Source organism: Hirsutella rhossiliensis (assembly GCF_020360975.1).
Source record: "Hirsutella rhossiliensis strain HR02 chromosome Unknown scaffold00005, whole genome shotgun sequence".
Lineage (NCBI taxonomy): Eukaryota > Fungi > Ascomycota > Sordariomycetes > Hypocreales > Ophiocordycipitaceae > Hirsutella > Hirsutella rhossiliensis.
In genome coordinates, this window is record NW_025408671.1 from 2,908,953 (window position 1) to 2,924,489 (window position 15,537).

A 15,537-nucleotide genomic window follows, 5' to 3' on the forward strand; every position below is an offset into this window, starting at 1 on the left:
TCTTGGAGAGAGGAAGGTTCGATTAGTTAGTTATCGTGGGCGGTGCAATCTGCAAATGGCAGGTAGGCCGATACTCTACCGTGTAGCGTGCCGCAAATGAACACTGTCCAGACGCGCGGGTGCCAAGCCGGGCCACAGTGCGGCCCCGGCGGCGTCGCTCACCGCCGGACGCAGCAGCACAGTCAGGACACGCCTACTGTACAATGTAGGCTGCTGCTGCTGCCTTGCGTGCTGTACGCAGTTATGCTGTATGCTGTAATCATGCTGTATGCTGCATGTAGGTACGCAGCATATAATAAAAAGCATAGACTCTGTACCTGATAGACGAAAGCTTCCGTTGCGCCGCATGCGCAGGCAGGCGTGTTGCTTCTTTGCGGGAGCTTGCCCTGGCGCTTATGCAGTCTGGGCCTGAGAACCGGACTCTGGCCTCCATCTCAGGCCCCGTTCATGGTGTCTGTCAAGTGTCAACTCGTCGCGACCCGCCCGTGATTCGCCACGCGACGAGATTCTGCGCACTGTATGATGCACCGCCTCCCACACCACAGGCGCGCTGGCGAGTGGCGCACAGTACCCAGAGAGACCCTCCCTGACAGTACGGCCGCGGAATCCTCCGTACAGTACGGAGTACCGACGGCGCAACTCATCGTCTTCCCAGGCTCTGCCGCTCTCTCACGTCCATAACCCATAGATTTCCATCTCCGCCCCTCGCAAGCTCTGCTCCCACGTCCACGACACCCTCACCACCCCCGGATCTCAGTTTTTCGAGCAACAGCCCCGACTCTGCTTTCGCCCAGAGCTCACAGAACGCACAGTACCGCACAGTGCCCCCTCCCCCCACCCCCCGTTCTGCACCCCTGGTCCCCAGCCCGCCAGGCCTTGACTCGCATCGCCACTGCGGCGCCCCCCCCTCCAAGGTTCCCCCCTCCGCCAATTACTGCTGTACGATAGTCAGCCTGGACTTTCTCATAAGCCGCCGCTCAGCGCATCCGAAAAGAAACCGCCGGCTTCCTCCCCTCCCCTTCACCTTTCCCCCCTCCCAAACCTCTATTCTATTCTCGCAGTCTCCGTTTTCTGGCTCTCGTCTCTTGCGACGCTTTTGGGGAACCGCGACAGGACCAAACGAAACCTCTGGTCCTTTTTCCTTTCGTTTCGTCGACCGACGACATCCTTTCTCCAGCTGCCTGGCTCCTCTCCTCGTGAGCGCCGTCCCTCGCCATGGCCGCCGACCTTGCCATGCCCACGCCGCGCGCCGGCGACCTACACCAGACCTGGCACTTCCCTCCGCCGAGCCGCCCCCTCCACAGCCGATCGCAGTCATTTCGCGTCCCCTCGGGCCCTCAAATCTCCCCCCTCAGCATCTCTGACGCCAGCAGCAACCAAGCGAACTCGACCCCCCCGTCTCCCACGGGCCACTACACCCACCAGGGCCGTCCCATGTACATACCCGCCGTCTTGCGCCCCTGCGACGAGTTTCCCTCCAAGAAAATCATCCGCCGCAAGACGGGCGGCTCCACGTCCGAGTCGGACTCGGAGCCTCCCCTGCGTCGCGTCAACTCCAACATCATGAGCCTTCCCGGACTCGGCGCCCTGGGCAATCGCCTGAGCCGCCGCGCTCCGGGCGAAAGCGCCATGGCCTTGGAAGGGAAATGGAACCTCGATTCCTTCCCGGACGTGACTGCTCTGCCGACCCGACGCCACTGGAAGCACGACTCGGAATCCTCTGTCTGCGACGACCCGACGTGCAAGCGCAGCTTCAGCTACTTCGTCCGACGACACCACTGCCGCAAGTGTGGCAACATCTTTTGCGACTGGCACTCGAGCTTCGTCCTCCCTCTCGACCAAGACGCCAACTTCAACCCGCGCGCCGCCCTCTCCCGAGCATGCAACCACTGCTTCCAGGAGGTCAAGGTGTCGCAGACCAGGCACAACAGCCACTCCTCGGCCTCGACCGTTTCCGACACGCCGCAGACGACGGCCTCGATCCCGATGACGGCGCCCCTCGCCGGCGCGACACCGACAGCGCTCCGCGGACCCGACGTGGCCGCCAGCGTGCCGCGCGACTGGAACTGGAGCACCTTTTAGTTCTTTCTCTTGAGGGCATCCATGAATAATTGAAGAGGCAGTGGAGAAACAAACAAACCATCGACGGTAAATGCGCTACGCTCAGTCTTGTGCAGGATGCTTTGGGGCCTTGCTTTTCGGTCTCCGACGACGCCACGTTTGGCGCCCGCGGCGCGATACAGATGATACACCACGGATGATACCCAGACTAATTCGACGATCTGACGCCCCTACCACTACTAATACACATGGCCAAGACTGGCACTCACGAGCGGCGAGCATTCCGGATTCTGGAGTTCGCCCACGCTCGACCAATTGAACGGGCCAACAACGCCTGCTTCGCCTGGAACTTGTCGCGGTACCCCCGCTTGGGGACTTGACCTGCTGCCGACGAGATCGGGCGGCGGTTTTTTTTTTGGAGCACGGAGTTTGGCGGAGTCGCGATTGCTCTCCTCACGAGGATAGAGGCACTTTGAGTTGATGATTTGGTTGGTTATCGACTCTTTTTTTTCTTCCCTCATTGTCAAGCCGAAGAGCCGGGAATACCCCTTCGATGAGATAGATTCATTTCATGCACGGTATCAATTTAGATTCCCCAGCCTACTACTAGATTGAATTCTTTCCACGAGCCTCTGAATTTGTGCCACCACAGTGACCAGTCTATGTATGATATGCCGTGTCCCAACTTGAAAATACGGGTATTAGCTGTCGATGATCGTCTCCCTGCCATGTCTTCACCCGACACTCGCCCGAAACATGCGTAAACGCGGTCTTTGTGCAAAGCGTGCGAGGGAGCGGTGTGGCAAGGCGCTGTCGTCACCACGCCCAGGCCAGAGTCTTGCTCGACGCCTCCCCCCTTCTCTCGGCGGCATTTCCGACCCCAGCACCCACCGTACAGCTGCTCTTCCGAGGAAAAAGAGGTGCTCGTTCCAGGGCAGTGGCTGCGTGCGCTCGCTGTGCTAAAGCGGAGTGCACGTGGAGAACAGGGTTTCTCATAGCCGCCACTGTTTGGACTGTCACTTGTGGTCGCATTCCACCTCATAACACGTCTCTCATGACGACGACCCAAGCTTCATTGGCCCACCAAGGTTCCTCTTGATTTCAGTCTCGAGCAAGTCTCCCGGCTCAGACCCGTCGCCTTGGCTTGCCGTTGACCTCCTTGGGAGTCAGCTCTCCGTCTGTAACGGGACTGCTGCTGCCGCTGGCGCTCCCGCCGACCATGTTCTCGCCGCCGTAGACCTCTCTCTCGACACCACGGGCCGCATCCCACCCGGCCTTCTCGGCCAGCATCACGTTGCTCTCGCCGGCGTGGGTCTTGCCCTTCATCTTGTGGACGGCGTTGCTGCGCTTGACGTAGCTGGCGATGAAGAAGCTGACGAAGAGGTACGTCAGAGGAGCGAGGTAGAGTACGTTGAGCCAGATGGCAAAAGTCTCGCCAGCCGTGACAATGCAGGGTTGGGTGACGTGAACTGTTTCGGTGATCATCGTCGGTTCCTGGACAGAAGCGACGGCGACGGCGGGCATCTCGATGGTGGAACCGAGGAAGAGCCTCTTGAGCGCGTCCAAGGCACCGCTGGGGACGGGTGCGACGGGGTTCTCGGGGGCGGCCACCACGTCGAGCTGGTCGACAGCAGGTCTGGTGACGGTGACGGGGGCCACGTAGGTGACGAAGGAGTGAACGATGGCGTACGACGCGCCCACTAGGAATTGGGTGATTTGCAGGGTGGTCAAGGTGCGCTTGGCGGCCATTGGGACCTTGATGGAGAAGGCAGTCAAGGTATAGTACGCATACTAGAAAGAGAAAAGAGTCAGGTCGTCGCGGTACGGCTAGGGGCGTGGACGAGGGAGAGTGGCTCACCATGAGAGAGTGAATAAAGGAGTTGACAAGGACAAACATCCAGATGGGGGCCGACATGTAGCGCATGCCTGCCCACATGCACATCATGGCGCCGGCGTGATGGTACGTCTGCAGGGTGGAGCTGTATTTGCCCTTTGCGAGGATGATGAAGGTGTCGAGCACCTCGTAGAACTTGCTGAGGTAGAAGATCCAGCCGTAGTAGGCCAAACCCTCGTTCCAGATGCGGCCGGGCTGAGCGCTGCTGGGACGGCCAGCATCCATTGCCGAGGCCACGGCGGCCGGGTCTGCGCTATTCCACAGGCCAGACGTCTCGTTGTAGTAGACGGAGGCTCCAAGGCCGGCGGGGCCGTGAAGACGGCAGAAGCTGTCGGCCGTGGCAGCCAGGCCGCCGTGGGCCATGGGATGGACGATGCTCCGGCGCATGCCACCGAGCATGCCCCAAAAGGTCCAAGCCGAGTAGAGGGCGAGGAAGAGGTTGTGCAAGACGACAAAGACGAAGAAGGGGCGCGTTTTGCTGACGGCCCAGGGCCGCTTGGCGCGCGAGCGGTTGTACACGTTGAGGGCCTTGACGGTAACGGCGTAGAGGGCGGCGATTGTCAGGGGGACCTTGGGGTCGAGGGCGGCGGTGAAGACGTCGTCGGGGATGTTGAAGGGGCGCATGATGGAGGCGGGCGCCGGGGCCGGGGCCAGTGGAAGCGGTTGGCTGGGAGGAGGAAAGGTGAAGAGGCCGGCTTCGGGCCAGGCTGCCACGATGTGAGCACCACTTGAGGCGGCCATTGCGATGTTGCGGCGGTTCGAGGCGGTGATGAAGCTTAGACCAAGACGGGGGAGAGAAGGGATGGCTCAAGCGTGAAGCTTTCTGTCAAAGGGAGAGAGCAAGAGGTGGGTAGAGCAAGCTCCAACCGCCTGCGTTGTGGGCCGCAACGAGTGGCGCAGACTTGACTTCAACGCAGCGGGCCCCAGTTGTTGGGGTGTGAGTGAATGGATCCAGGTTCCAAGGCAGGGTTGAAGAAGCCGTTAAGCAAGCAAGCAAGCAGAGGATGAGAGGGGGTAGAAGAAGGGTTGAAGAAAAGGAGGAGGAGAGAAGGCGTCCCGACGGACGCGGAAATTCCGGCAAAGGGCAAGGGCAAGAGAGGTGAGGGAGGCAAGAGAGGCAAGAGAGGCGGAGCGGGATAATAGCTTCCTTGCCCTGCAGCTTGTCTAATGCCACGTAAAAAAACAACGTTGGAAACGTTGGAAACGCCGTTCAGAGCAGGCAAGTTTCCCCATGATGCATTGCATGTACTGTACACTGCACTCCGTACCCTGTTAGGTACGGTAATCTATCGAAGCCGAGGTTGACCGCTTCATCATCGAGTCGACGTCCACGAGCGAGCGAGCAGGCGAGCGAGCAAGCATGAGGTTGTTGGGTTTCCGCTCACTCTTTCTACCCACACCACGGCCCGCTTCGATACACACAACGGGAGCGGATAAGCATGGGCGTGTGTCTATCAAGAGCTGCCATTTCTGACCTCTTGCGCCTTGCCCTACCGTACTGTACCTCATCATATCGACATCTCGTATGGCCGATTGCACGGGCGTCATGCCGCTGAGCAACGGCTTCGTTTTCATGCACTTGGCAGACAAAACCAAATCTTGCAGCCACCAAGCCAGCCGGCCAAAGCGGTAGGCAGAGTCGAGAGGGGCACACAAGACATGGACGTCTCAGATGGGCGCGCACAATGTCGATTCTCTTATCTTGTTGATTCTGGAACATGAGAATGCATTCATATTCATTCCACCCGTGTCGAGGGGTGCAATTCAACAAGACCCGAGTGCTGCAGATGCGCCCCGACATGTACCCGTACTCTCTCCATCGGTCCCTGACATGGGCCTCGCACCAGAATCCCGCCCACCGGGACGACTGCCGAAGCACGCTATAGCCTATCGCCAGCCGAGCAGTGGCTTCAACACGCCATTGCATGACGCGAGCGGGCCAAGTACAGGTACCTTGGCCCAAGCTTTTGTTGATGCTGATTTTTGTTGGGGACGTGCCGCTCCCCCGAGTAAATCATCTCTGTATCAATACCTAGTACGGTGTATAAAGATGAAACCCCGCCCTGCTGCTGGCGTGTTTGAGCAAAACCTGGTTGAATGATGAAAAAAGCATTTTACCACACACTGGCCGAAAGAGATGCGCACCGTTTCTCGTTTCTTCTCGGTTAGCAAACCTGCCGACGTCGGACTTTTGACGACGAACCCATCCACCATTCTTGGCATCCTACAGCACGCCTCAAGGTCGCACGGCCTGCCGAATGCGGCTACGCGACCCAACAAATCCCCAATGATGCATGCATGCAGACCCGCAGCCTCACAGCTGGGGCGACAAGCCAAAGACGCCTCGAGAGGCCTGTATTCGTCCGCGTACGGTACAGACCCTCGCCGAGCTAGGTACAGTACAGTACCTAGGTAGGTGTGTTTCATCGACCGATCAGCGGGCGGCTCACCATGGCACGCAGTCAAGCATCCTACACCGCACGTCTTCGGCACTGTAAGCTATCAAGCAAAGCTGATAAAAAGTCTCATAGCCTCAACCTATTCTACACTCTTCAGCCATCTATGCGACTAACCAATGCATACACTCAACTTGTACATCTGTGACACGCAATCATCCGACTCAAGAAACCCACTCGCCGCCGAGCCAGCGGTTGAAAAAGTCGAGCGACGCCTCGGGCTGGTTCATGGGCGTCATGTGCCCGGCCTGGAAGATGCGCATAAAGGTAAAGTTTCTGGCCGTCTTGTACTCGCCGTACTCCTTGGTCTTGTCGTCCAGCTCCATCTTGAGCTTGTTCGTCTTCGCCCCCGCAAAATCCTTGTGACCGGGCCACTCGAGCGCCTCGGCCCAAGCCTTGTTGCCGAGCCAGTTGCAGATAAAGTCGGCGTCGCCCGCGTAGAGAAGAACAGGAATCTTCTTGAGGATCTCGGGCACCAGTCGGAAGTACGGCTTCATCCAGTCGCCCGCGAACAGGAAGTTGCGGTTAATGTCAAAGTTGCAGCTGTCGTAGCTCTCCACCTCGGCGCCGAGTGCCTCCCTGACCTCGGGCTTGTTCAGCCAGCTTGAGATCCAGCCCAGGGCACTATAGCACAGGTTGGACGTATCCTCGCATTTGCCGCGGATGTCGTACACGTTCTGGCCAGACCGCTGGTAAGGCCCAATCATGGCGTTGTTGCAGTAGATGCTGGCAGGCACGCATAAGAAAGTGCTCTCCGTGTCGTAGCACTGCTTAATCAGAGACTGGCACCGGCTGAGAGAGTTGTCCATGGACTTGCAAGTGTCCTCGCCAAGGACGGCGGGATAGCCACCGTCACCGCAAGCCATGGGGCGGTAGTACTCGTACTGAGTGTAGCCGTCCGTCAGGCCGTTGCCAATCATGATGCTCTTGAGGTTGACGTTGCGGTGCTTGTGCGACAAGATCTCCGAAGCGAAGACGGGGAGGTAATGCCCGCCGTACGACTCGCCGGCAATGTGGAAGTCCTGCTTGGCATACTCAGGGAACTGGTGGAAGAAGAGGGTGAGCAAGGCATAGACGTCCTTGCCAGCCGCGACAGTGTCGCTGACGGATCCGCCACCGTAAGAGTAGCCAACATTGACCGGCTGGTCAAGGAAGATGACGGACGCATTGGCGTTCCATGCATGGGGGTTGTCGACAATCTTGAGCTTCTCGTCAATAGAGGCCGGGCCAAGCTCCAGGAAGAGGCCCGTCAGCGACGAGCAGCCGGGGCCGCCATTGAGCCAGAGGACCACGGGGTCGTTCTTGGGGTCGTTGCGAGACTCGAAGAACCCTTGTCAAGGTCAGCGTCGAGTCGGGAGAGCAGCCGCAGTCGACCAGCACCGTCAAGATGCGAGGGAAGGGGAGCTTACAGTAAAAGAGATGCTTGTCTTTTTCGTCGTCGTCGAGGTAGCCGCTGTACTGCTTCACCTTGTCCACGCCGAGCTTCGAGGGATCCACCTTCTTGACGCGCAGGCCAAAGTTGTCGAGCTTGCCGCCGACCTTGCGGTGAGACTGGCCGTCTTCGCCCTCGACCCACAGCCGCTGCACGTCGGCTCCGCGAACGACGTGGTCCCACTTATTGTCGGGGATGCGTGAGTGCTTCTTGGGCTGGAAGTTGGTGAGTTGCTTCTTGAAGGCTTCGACAGCGCCGGGCACCATCATAGAAAGCTCGTGCCAGGTAGCCTTGGCCTCCGAGTTCATCTCGCCAAAGGCGTCGGTGAGGGGCTTGGTCCATGCCTCAAAGCTGTCGAGGTGGATGCCGTTGGAGTCGATGAGGGGCTTCGACGAGTCGTCACTTAGCACCTTTTGGTCCTGAAGGCCGACGGCCGAGGATGCCGCGCCCAATACGAGGGCCGAGGTCGACAACCGCATGGTGGCTGGATTCTTGTAGTCTGGAGTTTGTGATGGAGAGCTGAAGCAAAAGGTCGATGGTGATGGGAAATGGAGAGGATGAGAGAGGGAGCGCGCGCTTAGGAGGGGGAGGGTGTGGGGGAGGTAGTAAGTGGACAGAGGAAGAGGGAGAGGGAGCAATAACAGGGAGCGCGCTGACGAGCTGCAGTGCTACCGAAACCGAGCTAGTCGGAGGTAACGCCGAGTGACCTCGTCACCACCATGGGCCATTGGTCGGTTAATAGATCTGTACTGGATTGTGGCTGAAGCTAGTTAAGCTTCTCGGCTCAGGTGGCATGGCGCAGGTCGTACACCCCGAGCTGCGGCACAGGGAGTGCGAGAGAGCTCTGCCCCAGCTCCCAGTGCTCCGATACGAAGTACTTTACGTAAGTGCCGGACGGCTTGCGTCATCGCAAGCTGGCATCTAGGTAGGTACCTACTTAGGTACCCGGAAGGGCAGCCCAGGTCACCTTTGCCTCTCCGTCAGCCAGCACTGTACATGTGTACACCAAACAGGCCTTGTGCGGAGTACCTGGCTGCAACTTGCCCTACCTAAAGTACCTACCCTGTTCAAGACGGGACACTGTGCCACCTATTATTAGGCTCTGGTTGCATGTTTTGCCCGGGCGACTTGCCTGGCATGTAACTTACCCCCTTCTAAGCACGCGTTGGCCCTCGACAAGTATCAAAAGTCACGACCTCCTCCAAAGGCCAAGAAGATGGCAACAACAACAATCAAACGCCAGTGTAAACGCCATGGACACGTTGGCCTCGGCACAAGCGCCCTTTGTTGCCTACAAGCCTGGAACCGTTAGAGCATGTAGACACGGCACACCCAACACCTACTAACCGGTTCTATCAGTCCACGCACCAACACCCTCGTCAATTGGTCATGGGCCGCCGCTGGCCGCCGCCTCCGAATCAACCGTCTTGTCCTTGGCCATGGCCGCCTTCCTCTGTGCAATCTGCTGCTCCTTGAGCATCTTCTTCAGCTGGTTCTTGGACAGCTTCCCGCTTCCCGCCTCGCCAGCCGCGGCTCCGTCTTCCCCTGGCTTGATATCCGGCACCACAAGATCCGCCCTCGGAACCTTGGGGTTTCCTTTCCACTCGAGCGGGCGGGTAGACATGAACTCGTCCACGACCGCGTCCGTCACCCTGGACCGTCTCTCCTGGAAGCCGCCGACGTATTTCTGCAGGTGGTCGATGCACATTGCTTTGAGCTGTTGACACGTCAATCCAAGCCTGATCCGTTTGGCTTGGCGCAACGGAGAGTTTGACATACCTCGCCCGTCAGCAGCTTCCCGCTGTTGTAATCAGCCTTGATTTTGGCCAGCTCCTGCTGCGGCGTTAGCACAGTGGCCCGCTAGTGTCGGTGTGTTGGCCTACCTCGTCGCTTTCCAGGAAGAATTGTAGGTATTGATAGGAAACGTCCACATCGGCGTCGCCGCCCTTTTGCCGGTGCTCCTCCAGTGTTTCTCGGCCGCCGGAGAAGGCGTACCTGCATCTGCGTAAGCCCGGCACGGCCTCCCCTGGCCCGTCTGTCTCCCACAAACTTACTTGTTGATCTTGGTCTTGATCTGCTTGGCAGAGTCGTTTAGGAAGATGGCAGACGTGTCGTCACTGGCCGACATCTTGGACCCCGGGCCCTGAAGCGCATCCAGGAACCGCATGTGGATCAAGGACGGCTTGGCCAGGTGCAGGCCGGCGGCGCAGTCACGCGTCAGACGGAAGTAAGGGTCCTGATCAATGGCGCAAGGAATCAAACAGGGAATCGACGCCGTCTTGGACTCGTCCTCACCAAAGATGTGGGGGAACGACGACGCAAACGACGTGGCACCTTGGATGCTGGCAAAGTGAATCTTACCAATGTTGGAGCTGCCGTCGAAACCAAAGATGGCCTTGACCGTGTTGTACGTGACCCTCTTGGCGAAGCGAACAATGTTCTTGTAAAAGGCGCCTCCAACATACTGAAAGTCGGAGAAGATGAAAGTCTTCTTGGGATCGAAGCCGACGGCGATGATGTCCATGGCGTTGGTCCGGCAGTATCCCATGACCTCGTCCACGGTTCTCTTTTCCGAGAAGAGGTACTTTTCGTCTGCGCAACTCGTCAGCAAAAAGGCGCTGGGCCTCACACGAGTTCAGCCTTTTGGGTACCGACCGTCTGTCAACATGATGATCAGGGGCGCGTCCAGGACGTCCTGCAGCCACCTAGACGAACGGGTCAGTCGAGGCTCACCGCAAAAGTTCAGCCGGGGCCTCTCACTTGACAAAGTCAAAGACCTGCGTGTGGCCTATGTGCATGCTGTCGCTGCTGGGACCCCGTCCCGTGTAGAGGAAGAAGGGCTCATTCTGCGGGACCAAAGTCAGTCGCTCATCTCCTTATCCGGGGATTGCAGTTTCTTCCACCAACCTTCTCGTAACGGTCCAGGATGAGGGAGAGATCCCGGTGGCTAAAGACAATCTGCCGGCGCATGAAGCGGTGCGGCTTGTGGCCCGTCACCTTCTCGAACCGTTGCAACAGCGCATCGTCAATCAGGGCGGTGCCAAAGTCCTCGACCAGCTTGCGGTAGTCAATTGCCTTGACCTTGCCGTCCTCACCCACCTCTCCCGAAACAGACCACGGGTTAACGTCCTGCTTGGACGACGTTGCCGGCGCCGACGTGGCGTCGTGCTCGGCGGCCTGGATTCCGGACGCAGAAGCCATGGCAAGGGAACAGGATGGCAGACTCGATCGAGATCCAGAGACGTCGGATTCGATCCCGGCCTCTGGCGAGAACAACAAAAGGGGCACGAGGAGGGTGGGAGTTGGGGGTGAAAAGGGAGCTGATATTATTGGTGGTTGGTGACTCAATCCCTCGAGGCGGGAGGAAGGCGGGGCGGGCGAAATATTTCACTGTCGCATGTCGATGGCGGGGTCCATCTATGACTGACCTGACAGCAGCTGACACTCTTCAACCTCGAAAAACAACCACGGACAAGGCGAGGCCAGACTCTGTGCACGCATGCGACGACTAGGCCTTGCTCGACATTCTTCGTCTTCGTCTTCTTCTGCCTCGTCCTCCTCCCGCCCGCCGCCACCATGTCCCGTCAAATCAACCAGCCCTCGAACCAGATCAAGCTCACCAACGTGTCGCTCGTCCGGCTGAAAAAGGGCAAGAAGCGGTTCGAGATTGCGTGCTACAAGAACAAGGTGCTCGAGTGGCGCTCCGGCATCGAGACGGACCTCGACAACGTGCTGCAGATCCCAAACGTCTTCCTCAACGTCTCCAAGGGCCAGACGGCGCCCAAGGAGGACCTGGAAAAGGCGTTTGGCAAGGGCAAGCCGGCCAACGACATCATCCTCGAGATACTGAAAAAGGGCGAGCTGCAGGTCGGCGACAAGGAGCGCGCCGCGCAGCTGGAGCGCGTCCACAACGAGGTGGTGGGCATCGTGGCCAGCAAGCTCGTCGACCCGCGCACAAAGAGGGTCTACACGTCGGGCATGATCGAGAAGGCCCTCGACATGCTCAGCTCCCAGGCCCACGGCGGCGACCGGAGCAACACGACCAGCGCGGCGGGCACCCCGGCCACGGGTGACGACGGCGAGGCCAAGCCGCGGACGCGCGAGCACAGCTGGACCGGCGTCGTCACCACAAAGAGCGCAAAGAGCCAGGCTCTCGACGCCATGAAGGCCCTCATCGCGTTCCAGCCCATCCCCGTCGCCAGGGCCAGGATGCGCCTGCGCGTCTCGTGCGCCACAAACGTCCTCAAGCAGGCCGTCAAGTCTTCTGCCGCAGCCAAGGGGCCGCCGTCGTCCAAAGACGACGAGGCCGAGCACAAGACGCCGGGGACGGTCAAGGACAAGATTCTATCATACGTCGAGCAGGTGGAGAGCCAGGACGTGTTGGGATCCGAGTGGGAGGTGGTGGGCTTCGTCGAGCCCGGCGCCTTCAAAGTCTTGTCTGATATCATTGCCAACGAGACCAAAGGCCAAGGCCGAGTAGAGGTGCTGGACATGGCAATCACGCATCAAGATTAACTGAGAGCGCACGATACCCCTCGCTTGGCGAAGCTTCCTCTCACCCCTCGGCGTCGAAAGGCCATTGGTATGCGCCTCGTCGCAGCTGAAACAACCCTACTGGCCCGGATGAGCGAGACGACAGGACAAGGCGTTCGGCTTCCTGTCATTTCCAAGCATAGTATTTCAATGTCCCATTTTTAAATTCATGACTCTGGACTAGAGAGCAGCCCCGGCCGCGTGTGCAGGACAAAGGAATCCTGGCAAAATGCTCAGAAAGATGGAGAACCCAGCCGTCACGCCTGTCCACCCAGCACCGTAATCATCACGCTGTTTAACCACCCTTCTTCTTGGACACACCGACAGTCCGGCCGCGGCGGCCAGTCGTCTTGGTGTGCTGGCCGCGGACGCGGAGGCCCCAGTAGTGGCGGAGACCACGGTGGGCGCGGATCTTCTTGAGGCGCTCCAAGTCCTCGCGCAGCTTGGAGTCGACGCCGTTGGCCAGGACCTGCGAGTCCTTGCCGTCGACAATGTCGCGCTGTCGGTTGAGGAACCAGGAAGGGATCTTGTACTGGGTCGGATTCTGGATGATGGTGACAATTCGCTCGAGCTCTTCGGTGGTGAGCTCACCGGCACTGGGAACGCAATTCAATTTAGCTCCCTCTGCTCCCCGTTGCAGATACGCATCTCGTATTTTTGGAGGGTGCTTCATACCGCTTGTTCAGGTCGACATCGGCCTTCTTGCAGACCAAGTTGGAGTATCGGCGACCGACACCCTTGATCTTGGTCAAGGCGTACATGACTTTTTGCTTGCCGTCGACATTGGTGTTCAGAAGACGCAAGATCTGTCCTCGCGCGTTAGCCCCCAGCGCCGAAATCGATGGCAGACAGGCGACGCCCGAGCTCGCCGTCGGTGGGCGCTGGCGTTGCATGCCCGATTCGAGGGCGCCGTCGAGGCGGGGGAGAGGAGGGCAAGACTTACGAACTGGAAGTTCGTCTTCTCTCCCGAAACGAGCGACATGCTGGGCAACTGTAACGGTCGTTGCCGAGTGCTCGCTGGATGGTCGATGGCTTTCGGGGGTTGAAGAGGGGAGGACGGAGAAATTGCAGACGGCTCGCTAAACGTGGTGGATTTTTCGTCCCTGTGGGGGCGCGACTAGGGCAAAGCGTTGCGCCCGCTACAGGCTGTGCGGCCAGTCACGTGCTGCGAGCCGTGACCGAGTCCGCAAACTATTTGCGCGACTTATCTGAGTCGGGACGCCCAAAAATTTATCCGATGACCCTAACCAACGTCCTGTCCAAGACTTCAAAGTTCACACAACCTTTTCCTCCACGTTTCACGTCGACCATAACATGGCTGCGGCCTGAAGTAGGTTGGAACACGCCATGTCCAGCGCATGCTTTGGCTCCTGGGAACGCTCTGCCTACATCTAGAGGCCAGCTTGACCTCAAGGAAAGCATTTGACGCTCCCCTCCGATCATTGCCAAAGGACTCGATGCGTGCGCTCCCTGTGCCAAAGCTCGAGCCAAGGAGCCGTCTACTTGACCGCCTGTCGGCCATTCCCTCACTGAGCTTTCCAAGTGCAAGGCTACGTCGTGAAGGGGCGCCTTGTCGGACGAGGCCTCCAACCGTGAAGTCGCGTATTGCACCCGTCGTCTTATGCCAATGCTCGGTCAGCCGCCTTCACCCAGGCTGATCTTGAGCCGGATGCTCGTTGCTACGGCGTGGGCACAAGACAAGAGCAACATCCCAAACAACTTTTTTTTGAGTGCGAAACCTTCAGTGATGCCACCAGATGGAGGCCTTCGTAATTTATCTGTTGTTACATTCTCCTCGACCATGCTTGTGACTGCTTCACATGTCGACCAGCTCGAGCAGCATCATGGCTCGTTTCCAGCACGCCTAAAGCACGATTGTGATGTGCGCGACGAAACGTCGTCGCCATCAAGATTATTCTCACTTGTTGCACCAAACACCGTCACACCCCCAAGACGCTGTCCCTTGAAAGCCATTGCCCTGTCCCGCAGTTCCTCGCCCTCGTCAAAGCGAATTTAATCAGAGTCGTCGTGTTCCTGCAAACAAATTTCAGCTTCTGAGCCAAGGTTGCCGGTATTGAGGAAACGTACCGCGGGGGGCAGCGTCAGCTTGCTCGAGAGCAGGCTGGAAAGGCCGGCGCGCTCCAGCTCGGCGGCAAAAGAGGTGTTGCTCTTGGGTTGGGCATGCGAAGCGCGGACACTCTTGAGGCCACGGATGGCCAAAAGCTCCTCGAAGCCAAGGACGTCCATGAGACGAGTATTTCGAAAGGAAAGATGGAAGAAGCTTCGCATGAGCTCGCCCTGCCCGTTCATATGGGTATATGTCGACTTGGAGATGCTAACGGTCAGACTCTCGAGGTATGGGCACTGTGCCAGCATCTTGAATGCGGTCGCCGAGTCGAGGCCACACCAGTGAACGTTGACGTGGCGGACGTTGTCTTTAAAGGTGCCGCCCCTCGACAGGTGAACGAGAAGCTCGCAGGCACATCTGAAGCGAAACGTCTTTTTGCGGAAAAAGCTGCGGCAAAACTCGTGGTTGAGAGAGGTGCCGAGCAGAGTAGGCAGCGCCTTCATCTGGGCCGTCTGGTAGGCGGAGCCGCGGTCAATCGACGGGCACCTGCAGGCGCTGGCGTTTGTGGCGGGGACGAGCAAGTCTATGCGGAAGACGGCTTTGATCATGAGGTCAAGGATCTTGTCGCGAATCTCGACGGGCAATTTCATAAAGGGGAAGGCTTGGATGGGCGGGCGTTTATCTTGAGCCTCTGTCAGCGGAAGGCGTGCCTCACCGGGCGAGACCGGCGGCGGCGGCAAAGGCACAGACGCACCGGCAATCTCGAGAATCTCGGTGCACATTTCGATGATGTCGACGCACGTCTTGATCTCGGAGGGCTGCTTCTTGATGATGTTTGCGCACTTTGTGATTGTATTGGCGATGGCGGAGCGGCGCTGGGGGCTCAGGCGCACCAGCCGCCCCAGCTCGGTGGCATCGAGCGACCCGTTCTGGTAGTCTTCGAGGCTCTGCAGCAGGGTCTGGATGTTCTTGGAGAGGCCGTAACGGGATGGGATGGCCTTTGACTTGAGCGAGTACCACGACTTGGAAGACGACATGGCGCCGGTGAGAGGTGCAATGGCCAGGCGCTGCAGAGACGAGGCGTGGACGTGGG

At 58.8% G+C, this 15,537-nt stretch overlaps 7 protein-coding genes across 7 annotated transcripts; 2 read left to right on the forward strand and 5 right to left on the reverse strand.

Moving 5' to 3' along the window:
• Positions 1–1,215: 1,215 nt before the first annotated feature.
• Positions 1,216–2,082, forward strand: HRG_05608 (FYVE zinc finger domain-containing protein; the record flags this gene model as incomplete). The annotated part of the gene is made up of 1 exon (XM_044864079.1): positions 1,216–2,082. The coding sequence occupies one exon, from the start codon at positions 1,216–1,218 to the stop codon at positions 2,080–2,082; it is 867 nt and encodes a 288-aa protein (XP_044720611.1).
• Positions 2,083–3,186: 1,104 nt separating this feature from the next.
• Positions 3,187–4,696, reverse strand: HRG_05609 (GNS1/SUR4 family domain-containing protein; the record flags this gene model as incomplete). The annotated part of the gene is made up of 3 exons (XM_044864080.1): positions 3,187–3,216; positions 3,280–3,852; positions 3,920–4,696. 3 exons carry the CDS (start codon positions 4,694–4,696, stop codon positions 3,187–3,189), a joined length of 1,380 nt encoding a protein of 459 aa, XP_044720612.1.
• A 1,879-nt stretch (positions 4,697–6,575) lies between these two features.
• Positions 6,576–8,322, reverse strand: HRG_05610 (serine carboxypeptidase domain-containing protein; the record flags this gene model as incomplete). Its single annotated transcript, XM_044864081.1, has 2 exons — positions 6,576–7,741; positions 7,821–8,322. 2 exons carry the CDS (start codon positions 8,320–8,322, stop codon positions 6,576–6,578), a joined length of 1,668 nt encoding a protein of 555 aa, XP_044720613.1.
• A 908-nt stretch (positions 8,323–9,230) lies between these two features.
• On the reverse strand, positions 9,231–11,044 carry HRG_05611 (tRNA synthetases class I (W and y) domain-containing protein; the record flags this gene model as incomplete). Its single annotated transcript, XM_044864082.1, has 7 exons — positions 9,231–9,560; positions 9,623–9,676; positions 9,727–9,838; positions 9,898–10,435; positions 10,499–10,548; positions 10,604–10,689; positions 10,751–11,044. The coding sequence occupies 7 exons, from the start codon at positions 11,042–11,044 to the stop codon at positions 9,231–9,233; spliced, it is 1,464 nt and encodes a 487-aa protein (XP_044720614.1).
• A 375-nt stretch (positions 11,045–11,419) lies between these two features.
• On the forward strand, positions 11,420–12,358 carry HRG_05612 (shwachman-Bodian-Diamond syndrome (SBDS) protein; the record flags this gene model as incomplete). Its single annotated transcript, XM_044864083.1, has 1 exon — positions 11,420–12,358. One exon carries the CDS (start codon positions 11,420–11,422, stop codon positions 12,356–12,358), a length of 939 nt encoding a protein of 312 aa, XP_044720615.1.
• Positions 12,359–12,671: 313 nt separating this feature from the next.
• Positions 12,672–13,358, reverse strand: HRG_05613 (ribosomal protein s13/S18 domain-containing protein; the record flags this gene model as incomplete). Its single annotated transcript, XM_044864084.1, has 3 exons — positions 12,672–12,972; positions 13,052–13,182; positions 13,320–13,358. 3 exons carry the CDS (start codon positions 13,356–13,358, stop codon positions 12,672–12,674), a joined length of 471 nt encoding a protein of 156 aa, XP_044720616.1.
• Positions 13,359–14,389: 1,031 nt separating this feature from the next.
• On the reverse strand, positions 14,390–15,481 carry HRG_05614 (uncharacterized protein; the record flags this gene model as incomplete). Its single annotated transcript, XM_044864085.1, has 3 exons — positions 14,390–14,410; positions 14,465–15,126; positions 15,199–15,481. The coding sequence occupies 3 exons, from the start codon at positions 15,479–15,481 to the stop codon at positions 14,390–14,392; spliced, it is 966 nt and encodes a 321-aa protein (XP_044720617.1).
• Between the last annotated feature and the right edge of the window lie 56 nt (positions 15,482–15,537).